Below are 14,953 nucleotides of genomic sequence, written 5' to 3'. Positions count from 1 at the left end.
CTTAAGTAAGGAAAATGTATAACGACAAACATATTAAGAACAAGAAATTTAAACAATGATATAATGAATCATCAATTTTGAAATTCAGGAAACACGAATTGTGATTTTCAATACATTTGTGTCCTATATTATCTTTTTCAGTAGCAAAATTATATAGTTCAGAAAATTTTTAACTATTCCAAATTATGAGCCTTGAACCGGCCAACAAAGTGTCAATATCGGACAAAACCAGATCTTTGAACATATTCTTCTTCTTTTTAAGTTATCCAGGACTCATCCCAAGCTCTCATTCCTTGTCTTTTGTTCCTTTTCCTTGAAATGTTGGTTTTTGTCATCTTAAAGCTGTAATATTGCCACCACTTGATCTTGTCATGAGTTTCTCAGATCAGGAAGACCAAAAGTCATATTATTTGTACATCCTCGGCGAAACCATCTCTGAAGTTGAGGTATCACCTCCACTTGATCCAGCCACGGTATTGTCAAATCCTAATAAGTCATAGTTTCTCCTACTGCATGGTGAAGCATGACTACCACCTGGTCCAACATTTATAGTGTCAGGTTCCAAAACCAAAAGTCAGATTCTCTGTACATGCACGGTGAATCCATCTCTGCAGTTGTAACACCAATACTGCCTGGCCCAGCCACGGTAGCGTCACCCCCCCCAAATAGACTCTCTGTAGGCTTTACATGCATGGTGAATCTATCTTTGTATATGTGGTATCACTGCCACTTGGTCCTGTCATGCCAGCCTTAGATCTAAAAGGTGTGATCCTCGGTACATGCATGTTGAAGGTATCTCTGTGGTTGTGGCATCACAGCCATTGCAGCCTTAGATCGCAAAAACGAAAAGTCAAATTCTTCGTATATGCATGGTGAAGGCATCTCTGTGGTTGTGGAACCACCACCGCCTGGCCTAGCCACAGATCCCAAAAATTGAGATTCCATAAGTCCTAAAATCAAACCAGTCTCATGGAATTTTGATTTCTTAGGATCCACCGTTCCACCGGGTCAGTCTGCTTGCTCTTTGTATAAATATCAAACCCATTTCTGCCAAAAAAGTGATCGTGCAATTTTCGAATAATTTGAAACGGTAGAGGAGAAAATAGTTGCTGGATTATGAGCTTAGTATAAAATCGAGAAAATTTGAAGAATAGAAATAAGACTTGCAAATTTCTTCATTTGAGAAATTATTGTGGACGATCTTTGTGTCTCAGAGTTTTTTTTATTGCTGTTTTATGCTTGTTTTGAAGTTTTAAATTGTCTTTTAACTCTTTATTTACATTTGAAGTTTCCATTTCCACATTTCTTGCCCTATTATTGCTTTTTGCGAGATGTAATAATAAATTCTTGTTAGTTAGCAATTATATTCCCTGAGCTAGCCAAATATTTAATAGCAATTATTAGCAACAATTGAACGACGGAAACAGGCCTATAGACATAGCGCACTACTTCGGATTTCAATCTAATCTGCACTTTCTAGTTTGCTATTATATTTTACTCACGTTTCTTTGGACGTAATTGTCTTCTCCAAGAAGAATAATCACGTTCTAAGAAATCGATTGGAAATATATTTAGTTTCTGACCAGCCTTTTAATTTCTCAGCAGAACTTTCTTGCCCTGTTTTTAACGCTGCCTAATCTACAGAATGATAGTTTTATTTATTATATCGTTGTGTTCAAAATTGACAGTTCTATCCAACACCTTCCTCAGAAATGAGAAAGAAAGTAGAGGAAGATTCCTCTCGTACAGGTTTACCATCTATCCCAGCATAGTCATATCCCTGTGTCGACCTTCTTACTCTCGACATCCTGACAAAACCCAATGTTGACCCATTTTGTCAAATAATGTTACGAGATTGCCTCAAGTACTGAAGTGACGCCACTGTAGAAAGAGTATTCGCTGATAGCTACCCAGTAAATAGATGAAAAAAATCGACTGCTGCTAGAAAATGTGGAATCAATTATACAGTACCGGTTTAATTACGAGCTAACTCGCATGGGGTTCTATAAATATAAAATATGGAAAAGATGAATTCTTCTGGAAAATATCTTGTATAAACTACTCCTAATAAAAAAATAAGAAAATAAGTTCATATAATAAACAATAAGTTCCATAAGGTGTTCTATTTATATAAATTTAAAAAAAGGTACTTATAATCTGTTTCAACGACAGTTGGGTTGTTCATTATGGTATGCTTGTACTCTAAACAAAAAGTATATATATTTAATATTTTTTTCTTCTTCATTTCTTCTACCTCATTACCTTCTACCTTCTACAATTTCTTCATTTCTCAGAGTTTTCCGACGAAGTCCCAGCTAGATATGGTAATCCTACTCGCTTTGTATGATTCTTAAATTGCGGTGTTTTTCTTTTTCAAAATTCGACTCCGCTTTACGATCTGGTAGCTTATATTTTGTTTATTTGACTTTTAACTGAACTGGTTTTCTTGAAAGCCACATAAGCTTATAAATGCTTTCTTATTTTACAGAACACTTTACTGCAAAACTATCAGTTCGGATGTCATCTGGTCCTGATTTCGTCACGACGAATTTCACATTTTTTGATTGTACTACCTACACTTCTTGCACTGCATGTGTATCATCGTCATTTCCGTGTGATTGGTGTGTTGACGGTCACAGATGTACTCACGACACAGCCGAAAACTGTAGGAATGATATACTGGTTACTGGAATCAATGTAAGTTTTTTTTTCTCCTTTTTTCGTAGATGAGTATATTAACTTTGTACAGTGATTTCTAAACTAGCAGAATATTTTATTGGGTTTCATATTAGAAATAAGACTGTTATATCTTTAAACGAGCAATAATTGTGTATATATTTTTTCTCGAAAATGACATGATAATATTTTCTGAGAATCTTGCGTGAAAAGACGATCCAGATAGCTCAGGACTTTGAGAATAATCGTTTTCCTCTCCAAGTGCTTTTAATATAATTTTCTTAAATCTTTCGTGAAGTGTAAGACAAAAACACTAGAAAAAAAACCTGTCAAATTGAAGTTCGACAATTGGACTAGGGTAACTGAATATCAATCACGTCATCACTATTGTTAAAGAAATACCTGATTTAATTTTGCATAGTATTTTTGCAATTGTTGTGTTAATCAACCTGCCTCATAGGTCAGTTGAACCTTGCAGGTTGACGGAAGAGGTAGATTGAACATTGAAAGTAATCTTAGCAAAATATTCAACTAAAAATGTTGATTTTTAGTGAACTTTGTTTTTCAAGACCATTTAAAGAGCGGAAACACGAGAGAGCGCTTTTTTCTCCGTTCAACCTTCATTATTTTCTTATTATCAATTCTTTGGCACAGGAAGAAAATTTATGTTTGGGCTGCTTTTGAATGTTTTCACCATATGCCTTTTTTAATTGAGCTACAGAATCAAATCAAGTTAAATTAGATATAACCACTTTCGTTTGTTATAAACTAACCATAAAATTAGATATCAAATTCGATTAAAATGCTATTTGATAATGTATTGATAGAATAGCAGTATATATAATATTTATTTTAGGTTTTATAACTTCTTTCGCCACTCAGTTAAATCTTCACAGCAAACAATATATAGTATCCCCCCGCAAATAAAGGGTGCAATTTATCCAACAGTTTCTGTTCATTTGGGACTTCAAATCGAGTTGCTATGGTGAATACGTTTGCATCCATTGAATCTAAAACTTTTGATGTAGTGTAAATGCTTCCCCTGGAAAGGAGATATGAAATAAGTTGTGTTTCTGGGAATTTAATTACCACCTGTGGTTTTTCGTCTGAGAATCAATGGAAATTATCACGTGAAAGCTCCCCATTTCTTGGGGAAGTCAAGTTAAAGAAACAGAACTGTTTCTTGAACGGTGAAGAACGAATTCAAATTTAAAACAAGCTAAACCTAGGTTATATCTCATGTCATATTAAAAAACGAACAAAAATTACATGAACAGCTAAATCAGTTGAAATGAATAGAATTGCCGTTCCCCTCAAATCTCTTGTTTGGGCTGTATTGAAAACTAAATAGATAGTTTTAATTGAAAACTGGGTTTGGCTGATTGATTTTTCATGTATTTGGAAGGAATAGATTTTGTTCGAAACTCTAAAGAGCGAAAGTGGAAAAGCAATATGTGCATAAAAAGAATGGATTTTTTAAATCTTGATCTCAAATAAAAAGCATTTATAAAGATTATCAAATTTAAAGTTATTTGTTAAAAGTTAATAGCTACAAGATTCTTCTTCATTTCTTCTTCTTTTTGTAGGGCAGCTCGAAAGGAACATAGGCAGGATATTTGGAGAGGGTATAGTGGCGTCAATTCACAGAAATGTACGGAGGGGCAAAAATCAGTTTTTTTCAAAAATCATGGAAAGAGGCAATTTTTTTAACTTTTAAAATGAAAATACCAAGAAAATTATTATTAAAAATCTAGTTTTTTTTTGGGGGGGGCAAAAAAAAATCTTGAGGGAATCCCTCTCTCAAATTGACGCCACTGAGAGGGTTTATTGGAACTGAAAAAGTTCTAGTGTCCTTTTCAGATTACAATAGTAATAATGTTTCAGAAAACTTCCAGTTCAAGCCATTTTGTTTCGAACAATAAAACTTCTGGCCCAAAACAGGGCCAACATGCTGAAAAAAAACTGCAAATAACATCCCAGTTTCTAACGTCGTAATCGAATTTGCCCTCACCAATCTTTCTGTTTCCAGTTTTTCATTTTGTATGGTGGGTATAGGAAAAATGAACGACGGGGGGTGTGCCCTTTTCAGATTATGATAAGAACAATACAGATCCTAGTTATTCATGGAGTTATTCAGTATTATTTTGCTGACTGGGCTTGCAGCATGTCTGATCACAAAATGATTTGTTTGAGACATTATCCTTGAGAATTCTCTTAAAATGCCAGTCATTTTGGAATGGAAGACTTATTTTCCAATCCAGACTTGGACTTGAAAATAAATGTTTCTATTCTATGTCACGGTTTTAGTGGTTAGCTGTTCCTCTGTTTTCATATACCGCCTCTTTAGAAATATTTATCTTAATCCGCTTTCGCTGATAAAGGAACAAAGTCAATATGTTTGGATTTTCAATTTTATTTTACTAATAAATCTATTTCTTTTTGTTATACAAGGCTTTGTTATCATTAATGTCAACAATTTTTTTTCGGCTCCTATTAAACTCTGGGGCAAAATCAACATGCTTCACATCAGTTCGAATTCTAATGCCATGTTTCTCCCCTTTGTATATTCTCGTATCTAATAATTTCAATTTACTTTTTCACAATAGGGAGACTATCCCTTTGGCTTGTTGTTCATTTCTCTCCCCCTCGTGGGGTACAATGTTGTTCTGACATTTGTGAAGAAATTACGACATGCAACTGTATTCCACTTTTTACCGTACAATTTGTTTTATTCTATTTTTTAAACAGTGATGATTGAATAAAGATCTGATTTTTGTTCTCTGGGTGGTAGGTTTTAAATTTTAGTATCCTGAATTTGATTTATCTCAACCTTTAATACTAATAGCGATTCTGCTGTATATTTAACGGTCCTCTCTTTACTTTTATTTTTGCTGTGTAGTATCACATTTCTTTACTTTCATGATCAGCCTTTTGTTACATATAGAAACACTAGATCTTTTGCTGCTTCATTTTTTCGATCATGATTTTTTTTTTTTTTTTTTGGCTTCTAGTCTAATAGATTCAAGATCATTTATTTAAATATAAGCAAGCAAAAACCAACACTCTTAACCTGTAACGTAGGACCACACAAATAATTACTGTTCAAAAACTCCCTAAAAAGAATAACAGGAACTTATTTTAAAAAAAACTATTATTTATCATGCATAAATTATTGATGTACTTAAAGACAAAAATATGCTTTATTCTTGATCCTGGATTATTGATATCATGAGGGTTATCAGAACGGAGGATCTGGTCTCAATCAAACTTCGTAGAAAGAAAGATATGCATCTTTGTGGAGTCCTTGAATATCTGGATAAAGAAAATCCTTTCTATGGGGAGGATAAGCTCATGCCAATCAGAATACCTTCCAGGGAAGGTGGTTGGATTTCAGCTAAACCTGCTGGGATGCAAGAAATAACATCTTAGTTATCCTTTTTTGGGATCCCGACTAATCTGATGTGTGTTTGGCTGGGGGGAGGGGGCTGATAAATTTTCGTCATCAGGGCATCTAGGAGAATATTTGTGATATTTCAGAAAAATTTGATCGAGAGTAAGATTAAATGCCTGAGTTGTGCTATTTGCACATGGATTGTCTGTCAGATGCAGAGACTTCTATCAGAAAGGGATATCGAATCTAGATCTACGTAATAAAGTTGGAAGTAATCATAAGTGGTTCCTTTTCTGGTGATTTCTTGATTTGACCTCTGTGGGGGAGTGAAGAGGAGTCTGCTTTGTCTTCTTCACAATGTCTACTGGAATGGATTGTATGATCCCAATAAAGCTTGATGGGAAGTAAAGCTAGTGTTTGACGTGCCTCTTGTCACAATTTAGGAATAACCCCACCTTTTTCGTGAATGGAGGTGGAAGAATATTTTTTCATTAGCATATCTCCCAGAATGAGTTGTTGGATTTCAACAAATGACGATGAAAAGTAAGAACTGATTTCTACTTTGTTCCTTTTGGGGGGCTAGACAGGATCCTACCTCCGTAGGGGCTTGTGGGTTCCTCAATTTTTTTTTTTATTTGATATCTGCCAGAAAATATTCTTGGATCTCATCCAAGCTTAATAAGAGGTGACAGTTAAGCCCCGAGGTGTTTCTTATGGGTATGCAGAACCAATACGGCCTCTTTGAACTGAGAGGCCTCAACTCTTTTTTCATGTTTTTTTTTATCTCAGCCAGATTTAATGGGTGGTAATAGCTACTATCTAATTTGGGCCTTAGGTATGAGGAACAGGGGCTCTCAAATTCCAGCTGAACTAATATCTGTTTCAAAATTTCTTGTCATCACACTAAGCACTAAGCTGGCTGGCGGCTGGTTGGTCTTTTTAATGACTCATTCTATTTATAAGACTCATTCTATGTATGGCATTTTACACAGTATAGCGCACAACTATTCTGGTAATGATTTTTCAACGGTAACATAGTGTCATAGTTACAGTGTTAGAAATCAGAGTAAGTTTATGAGAATACGGATGATGACTACCCGTGCTGTTTTTCTGTGTGTAACCTTCTGCCCCTTGTGTTGAGTAGGATTCCTGAGAGTGTGTATAATGCGGCTGTGAGGCTAATTTTTCGTGGGCTACTGAGAAACTACTGTTTGAGATGCTACGACTCAGCGTGCCCTTTATTTACCTTTCAAATAGTTTTTTTTTTTTTTTTTTTTTTTTTTTTTTTTTTGTCAAGTGCCTTTTGATTTTATAAATAAAGCTCAGTAACTCCTAATTGGTGACATTCGCATCCACTAGAACAGTGATTGGCTGCTAGGGTTCAAATTAGTACTAAACAATAATTGATGTAGTTATGTATTTTTGTAGACCGGAGCCGCTTCAAATTCTTAGGAGGAACACCTAAATTCTTGTTTCAATCATATTGGCTAGAAGGCTCAAGTCTAATAGCTTGTTGAGTATTTACTGCTACAATCAAGTGCCATAGAATCTTCTGGGTTTTGTCTTATTCTTTGCATAAGACGCAGCCTCACATTCATAAACTGATATTGTCTTTTGAATGTTTATAACAACAAGAAGTCATCTATTACTGTTCAATATGTAATCAAAACATGAACGTTATCGGACTTAAGTGTATCTATTGCTTCGTCCGCTTCGGACTCATTTTTGCAGTTTTCTAATTTCACGACTAGCGTCAAACATGAAACAAATATACAAGTTTTCACCGTGTCGAGTGTATCATTCTCTAAGTTTCAGTTGCTGTAACAGATCACATGGCCTTGGTACCGGAGGTTTAGTCTTCATTGCTTAGGTTCAGTTTCTTACAGCATACCCAGGTACTTGTCTAAAATATAAAACACACTCGAGTACTTGTATTGCGAATGCCCAGTTTTTCACGCTGTCTATACCAGACAATAGCCTTCGGCTCGCTGAGAAACCATATTATAGCCTTATTTTGGTACTGTTGCGCTTAATGGTACACACCGCTATAGACTCTATAGCAATTTAGTATGGAGACCCGTAAAGCGGGTAATTGCTATTGATCGCAAACGTGGTTTCTTGAACAATATTTAAACTGCTGTTTTTTGAGGTTTAGGGGGGGGGAGGTAAATAGGTTAGATTAGACTAGGTTAGGTTATGTTACGTTTTTAATATATGCTATGCTTTAACCCCCACCCCCCTAATGTGCAAATATATAGCACAAATTTGCTTCATAAACCATTATAACCGGGTACCTGTCTCTCCCGTTTGACTAGTTTCCTTAATTGAGTCTAGAGCGGTGTGCACCATGAAGCACAACAGTACCCTTTTTTTAATTAAATATTTAGTTGGTATTTTGGTTAGGCTAGGTTATTTTAGGTTATGTGCTCTGGGTGGCCCCCTTCCATAATTCTTGGTGTTAGCTTTCATAATTTTGTTACTAAAGCATTGCATTTTCATCACGTTTTGTTTTATTTCATTAGTATTCACCAAACTTTACTTCTCGAGTGTGTTTTATATAATAGACAAGTACCTATACCCATATCTAAAAAGGACTCAGCTGTTATAATTTATCTATACGGCATTAGTTCCTCGTGATCTTTGTAAGCACACTTAGACAGAGGGTATATAGGAGGGATCCCTCATGATCGATCCAAAAGATCATCTTTCTATCCAGAAAATATTGTGCCTTGAACCCTTCCGTACCTATGATAAGAAACTTTTCTTTGCTGTTTTTCACTTTCCAAGGGATTAAAATGAAGTATGGACTACATACACATCAGAAAAGTTCGATCTGTTCGAGAATCTCTATTGTTATGACATTATTGCTAATGGAATACGATTGTAATATTGCATGACAAAATGTTGAGAGTAGTACGATGAAGGGGGAAATAGAGTTATTATCACCATTGTTATATTTAAGTTTATTGCTAGTCCTTTCCTGTCCTGTTATTTATCAGACATTACAGATGAATCAAAACAATGTTGTTATCATTGGTTTGCGTGTGGATGAGATTATAACATGGCATGTTTTCTTAGTGCTTGATTTATGCTCTTTTTCATTGAAAAGAGATTTGCTTTTAGTTTACTTTTGCTTTTGAATGTGGTAAATTTTATTTAGCAATTTTACAAAAAAAGAGTCGAAGGCTATAACTTGTTTCTTAAATAGGCTATACTACACCCTTAAAGCTGCTTTAGAAATGGAAAATAATTTTCGTATTTGAAAAGGGTCAATACTTATCTTAATTGGTAAATATTGAACTTCGATGAATGTAACTTAAACTATCCTTAATATTAGAGATATTGCCCCCCCCCCCCCTCGACCTTCTGCTGTTTAGATTAAACGATTAATCTGTGCTTTTGTGAAAGCAAAAAAACGTTCAGCACGAACCCACTTCGAAAAATTATAGAAAAAGTAAACAAGCTTTCACCGTCGAAACATGCAGTTCCATATTTTTGCAGTTTGAGGGCTGATAAACTCCATTCCAAGATTCTTGTATGCGATGAATTTGATATTTTCCCCCATTTTCTTAAATTATGTCATCAGTTTTATGCTAATAACTTTTGATTGGTAAGTTTAAATTTGCTGAACTTTCGCATTTAAAATTAGCATACGTTTTAAACCCTGTTAATGCATACGTATTAATTGGATTCAAAATTCTGTTTCTTAGAGTTTCGGCTACTATTTACGAGGGTCTGTTGAGTATATTCCTCCAAGAGATTTTAGGGGATAAATCAACCCCTTCCCTTGCTATTTTCTTCAAGGAGCTCTAAAGGAGTATTCACGTTTATTTTTGAGAATATCTCCCTTTTCAAACAGTTCGTGGTAACGAACTGTAAGTAAGGAGCGACCCGGCTCAATGGTAACCGAAACTCTAGAAAACGGGTTTTTGATACGAATAGATACATCAAAAGAATCAAATTTCAATGCTGATTTCAAATATAAAACTTTCATCAAGTTTAGTGCTACCCATCAAAAGTTACGCACCTGAGAAAATTTGGCTGATTTTCAAAAAAAGGGGGAAAGACCCCCTAAAAGTTATAGAACCTTAATGAAAATCACACCATCATATTCAGCGTATCAGAGAACCTTACTGTAGAGGTTTCAAGCTCCTATCTACAAAAATGTGGAATTTTACATTTTTTGCCAGAAGAAAGATCACGGATGCGTGTTTATTTGTTTTTTTGTTTTTTTTTTTTTTTTTTTTACCATGGGTTATAGTAACGACCCATTGGTCCAATAATATCGTGGGAGGGCAAATTTGAAAGTAAATTAAAATTTATAGTGCCAATGTTAATTTACCCAAAAAAATTGAGGGCAACTAGGCCCCCTCCCACGCTCATTTTTTTCCCAAAGTCACCCGATCAAAATTTTGAGATAGCCATTTTGTTCAACATGGTCGAAAATATGATAAATATGTCTTTTAGGATGACTTAATCCCCCGAAGTTCCCAGTGGGCTGGCTAAATTCTTTTAACTTTACCAAATTTTAACTTTTATTATGGTTTATGGGGATTTTTACTTATTTTTTCAGTTGTTTTTTTTTGTGTTAGGGGGAGGGAAGGGTGGGTCGGGGGTTATGTTGGAGGATCTTTTTATGATGGAAGTTTTCATGGGGGAAGGGAAATTGCCATGAAGGGGGCGCCGGACTTGCCAGCATTATTTATTGGTTATTGGGAAGTATGCAACCATTTTCAGGAAGGATTTTTTCTGGAGGGGGGGGGGGCTAGAGGAGGGGGTTACTCTGGAGAATATTTCCGTGGAGGATGTTTCTTTGGGGTAAGGGGCATTTCTATGAAGGGGGATTTCCAAGCATTATTTAAAAAACGATCAGAAATTAAATAAAAAAACAAGTTTTTTCAACTGAAATGTAAGAAGGAATATTAGAACTTAAAACGAACAGAAATTATAACGTATGTGAGGGGGAAACATCCCCTACAAGTGAAAGAATTTTAATGAAAATCACACCGACAGATTCAGCGTATCAGAAAACCCTATTACGTAGGTTTCAAACTCATATCTGCAAAAATCTGCAACTTTGTATTTTTTGCCAGAAGAAAAATATAAGAATATAGAAGTTTGTTATGTAAGTTCATTTGTAAAGACATCCATTTAGAAAAAGAAAAGTAAAATTTTATGCAAATAAAAGCTGCATTAACAAAAAACGATCAGAAATTAAACAAAAAAAACTAGTTTTTTAAACTGAAAGTAAGGAGCGACATTAAAACTTAAAACGAACAGAAATTATTCCGTATATGAAAGGGGCTGTCCCCTCCTCAACGCCTCGCTCTTTACGCTAAAGTTTGACTCTGTCTCACAACTTTATTTTTTAAAACAATAAAAAACTTTAGCGTAAAGAGCGAGGCGTTGAGGAGGGGACAACCCCTTTCATATACGGAATAATTTCTGTTCGTTTTAAGTTTTAATGTCGCTCCTTACTTTCAGTTTAAAAAACTAGTTTTTTTTATTTAATCTCACATAAATATCCACTGCCCCTCAAACCTCTCTTGTTGATGTATGATTGTGCAACACTAGTGAATGAAATCTCAAATGCATAAAGTCAAATTAAGTTTAAAATAACCTTCTTCAGCATGGTTTCATAAGCTGAGAAAGCGTGGGAGGATTGGGATACAAATAAACATGGATGTTTTTGTGATAAATTCTTTTCATGGATTTTTAGACAAAATATGGTATAAATAAGTTCGTGTTCTTGTAGACGAGGGCTGTATTTTCAGACATGGTCAATTTGATGGTGCAATTTTGAATGAAATCGGAGCTCAGTTTGGAGGGTTTCTCCCTTTTTCTAAAAATTTGCAAATTTTAATATGTAGCAACTGATTTTGATGTAACAATAGATAACGCAACAGTAATTATACAGAAGAAGAAAAAACTTGTCTTTGTTCTCCTCTAAATATAGCCACCTGTTTTTTTTTTTTTTTTCAGGCAGTGTATTTTTAAAAGAAAGTTGAGATCGCTTAAGTTATGTCCCTCGTAAATACTTACTCTGTGTCTGTCAACTCGATGACCCTCGTTTGAACTGGCTAAGAACAGTATTAATGCCTAAGTATTTACTTTATCTCTTTCTTGGAGAATGGATCCCTTTATTCAAAGTACTAGTGGAAATTTTAATACTTGTGTAATAATAGCATAAACGAAAATAATCCTACTTCAAAGTTTTATTTTTGAAAAAAAAAAACATAAAAGAAAGACTTAATTTACTTCCATCCATTTGGTTAAGAAAGCTGTCAATAAAACTATCTTTGAATTCGAGAAGCCAATAAACGCCAAGTTGCTAGGATAGTAAAAAATAAAACAAAATATACTTTTTAAAGTTTAATTACGGTGTATCCAGAGTTCAATGTGTGATATTTTTTGTTGTCACAAACGCAACTAATAAGAAATAAAACACATGAATTACAAAATTGAGTATAAAAAGGAATCATGGTAATAACTGGGGTTTGACAGTCATCTATTTCATCTCATAATAATAAGGACAAAACATCAAAGAAGGTCGTCTTTGTTTCATTCTAACCACATACCCTATTTCAGCCTTTTCATTTTGAAAAGAAAGTCAAAATCACTTAAGTAATATCCTTTGTAAATACTTAGTTTACGTCTGTCAACTCAATGACCCTCGTTTGAACTAGTTGAGAAGAGTATTAATGTCAGGTCATTTATTTACTTCCTCTTTCCTTTAGCGAATTGGTCCAAGTATTCGAAGTGGTCCGTCTTTTTGTCCTCGGATAAATGGTACTGCTGGATCAACGGAAATACTCGTTTCGTCTGGAACGAAAAAGAAGATTAATGTCAAAGTTGACAACATTGCAGTAAGTACACTCTATTTTATTCTTTTCTTTTTAAGTGTTGAAGCTTTTTCCAATTTTCAGTTGTTTTCGAAAGTGGTCTGTTTGGAAAACAGGAAGCGGGTATCTGTTTTGCGCGTGGAATTCGGTCTGGAGGGAGGCTTTTGCTGCTATGGAGGGAAGATGTAAACTTCGCTGAACTTCGGCAGCGTGTCAATGCTTCGTAAGGGTCTGCGCAAACAACTTTGGGGGAGGGGTTTGGGGGCAATGTTTTTGGGAAGGGGGAGGATGCTTCAAAGTTTTTTTCTTTTGCTAGGAAATATCGTTTTCAAATATGTTTTAATTGTGCTTTTTTCCCGTGCGTGTGTGTTTTTTTTTGGGGTGGGGGGTGTCTTCTTGTTTGATCCTATACTGGCTGTACAAACTAATTTCAGATTTGACAATAATGTAGCAACTCGATTCTTTCTTCTCTTTGTAGATCAAAAATTAAAAATCCTTAAGATCCATTCACAATGAGACTTTACTGTATCGGGATTGGCTAGCACTAATTTGAACCAATCAGAATTTTTCAACCAAATCAGGAAATTCTATGAAATATCTGATGGGCTCAAATTCGCACTAGCTAAATCTCCGCACTAGTAAATTGTCATTGTGAATGTACCTTTAATGAACTGTGATTTCTGCACTTTAGTCTTCATTATAACATGATTATTTTAGCTGTTTAGACGTCATTTTGAGTAATTCCATAAAATAAAAAGTGAAGAAATTACGAAATAAAGGTTCATTGGTGGTTTTGATCTTAATGCACAAATCACGTGATGATTTAACTATTCTGACTATTGATCTGCTTTTGTGCTTAAAAGTACGGAGAAGGTTACTAATTAAATTTTCGAATGGACTCGGTTCTCGCTGGCGCTTTTTATTGTTATATGCTGAGCTATTTATTTCATTATTTTAGCTGTTCAGCGGCCAGTTTGAGCAAATACGCAAAACAAAGAGTGAAGAAAATTCGAAAATACAATTCATTACTGCTTTTGATTTCAATGCACGAATCATGTGGTGGATAAAGTGTCCAAAATCGACTTATGCGCTCGAGCACGCAGAATATTCCCAAATATACTTTTAAATTGACTTGGAATTCAACTGTAATATAAAAAGAACTGTTTACTGGTTGATGGGCCAGAAGTAATGCCATTTTTGATATCTTTTATTTTTATTTTAGGTTATATCCTTTTGACTACAAAAATTTAAGAGGCCGTCATGCGCTTTCGTTCTAAACCTAAAAGCTATCCATAGTGGACGTGATCCTAAAATGGCTAATTTAGTTATCTAATTGTAAACAGAGTTTTTTTTACCTTGAAAAAATTCACATAGTTATGAAAAAGTATAATTATTCACATAACTATGAATACTTGTGTTATAGTAAAAATGATTAATCAAACAGTTCGTGGTAACGAACTGTAAGTAAGGAGCGACCCGGCTCAATGATAACCGAAACTCTAAAAAACGGGATTTTGATATCAATAGATACATCAAAAGAATCAAATTTTAATTCTGATTTCAAATATATAAGTTACATTAAGTTTAATCCTACCTATCAAAAGTTACGTGCCTTAGAAAATTTGGTTGATTTTCGAAAAAAGTGGGAAAGACCCCCTAAAAAATATAGAACCTTAATGAAAATCACACAATCATATTCAGCGTATCAGAGAACCTTACTGTAGATGTTTCAAACTCCTATCTACAAAAATGTGGAATTTTCCATTGTTTGCCAGAAGAAAGATCACGGATGCGTGTTTATTTGTTTGTTTGTTTGTTTTTTTTGTCTTTTTCCCAGGGGTGATCGTATTGACCCAGTGATCCTCGAATATTACGGGAGGACTCATTGGAACGGAAATTAAAAGTTCTAGTGCCCTTTTAAAGTGACTAAAAAATATGGAGGGCAACTAGGCCCCCTCCCACGCTCATTTTTTTCCCAAAGTCACCTGATAAAAATTTTGAGATAGCCTTTTTTTTCAGCATGGTCGAAAATATGATAAAAATG

General features: G+C 34.7%; 1 protein-coding gene across 2 annotated transcripts in view; it reads left to right on the top strand.

The window, feature by feature from the left end:
• PlexA (plexin A) overlaps nucleotides 1-14,953 on the top strand; it is a 339,500-nt gene that overhangs the window by 187,243 nt on the left and 137,304 nt on the right. For both annotated transcript variants that reach the window (XM_089102579.1, XM_089102578.1), the window contains exons 8-9: nucleotides 2,489-2,697; nucleotides 12,805-12,933. In XM_089102579.1, coding sequence (XP_088958705.1) covers nucleotides 2,489-2,697; nucleotides 12,805-12,933 — 338 coding nt within the window. The remainder of the gene's footprint in view (nucleotides 1-2,488; nucleotides 2,698-12,804; nucleotides 12,934-14,953) is intronic.

This window comes from Artemia sp. Qi Xiang Cuo, chromosome 16, assembly GCF_049724085.1.
Source record: "Artemia sp. Qi Xiang Cuo chromosome 16, ASM4972408v1, whole genome shotgun sequence".
Lineage (NCBI taxonomy): Eukaryota > Metazoa > Arthropoda > Branchiopoda > Anostraca > Artemiidae > Artemia > Artemia sp. Qi Xiang Cuo.
This window is presented reverse-complemented; position numbering and strand designations above follow the sequence as displayed.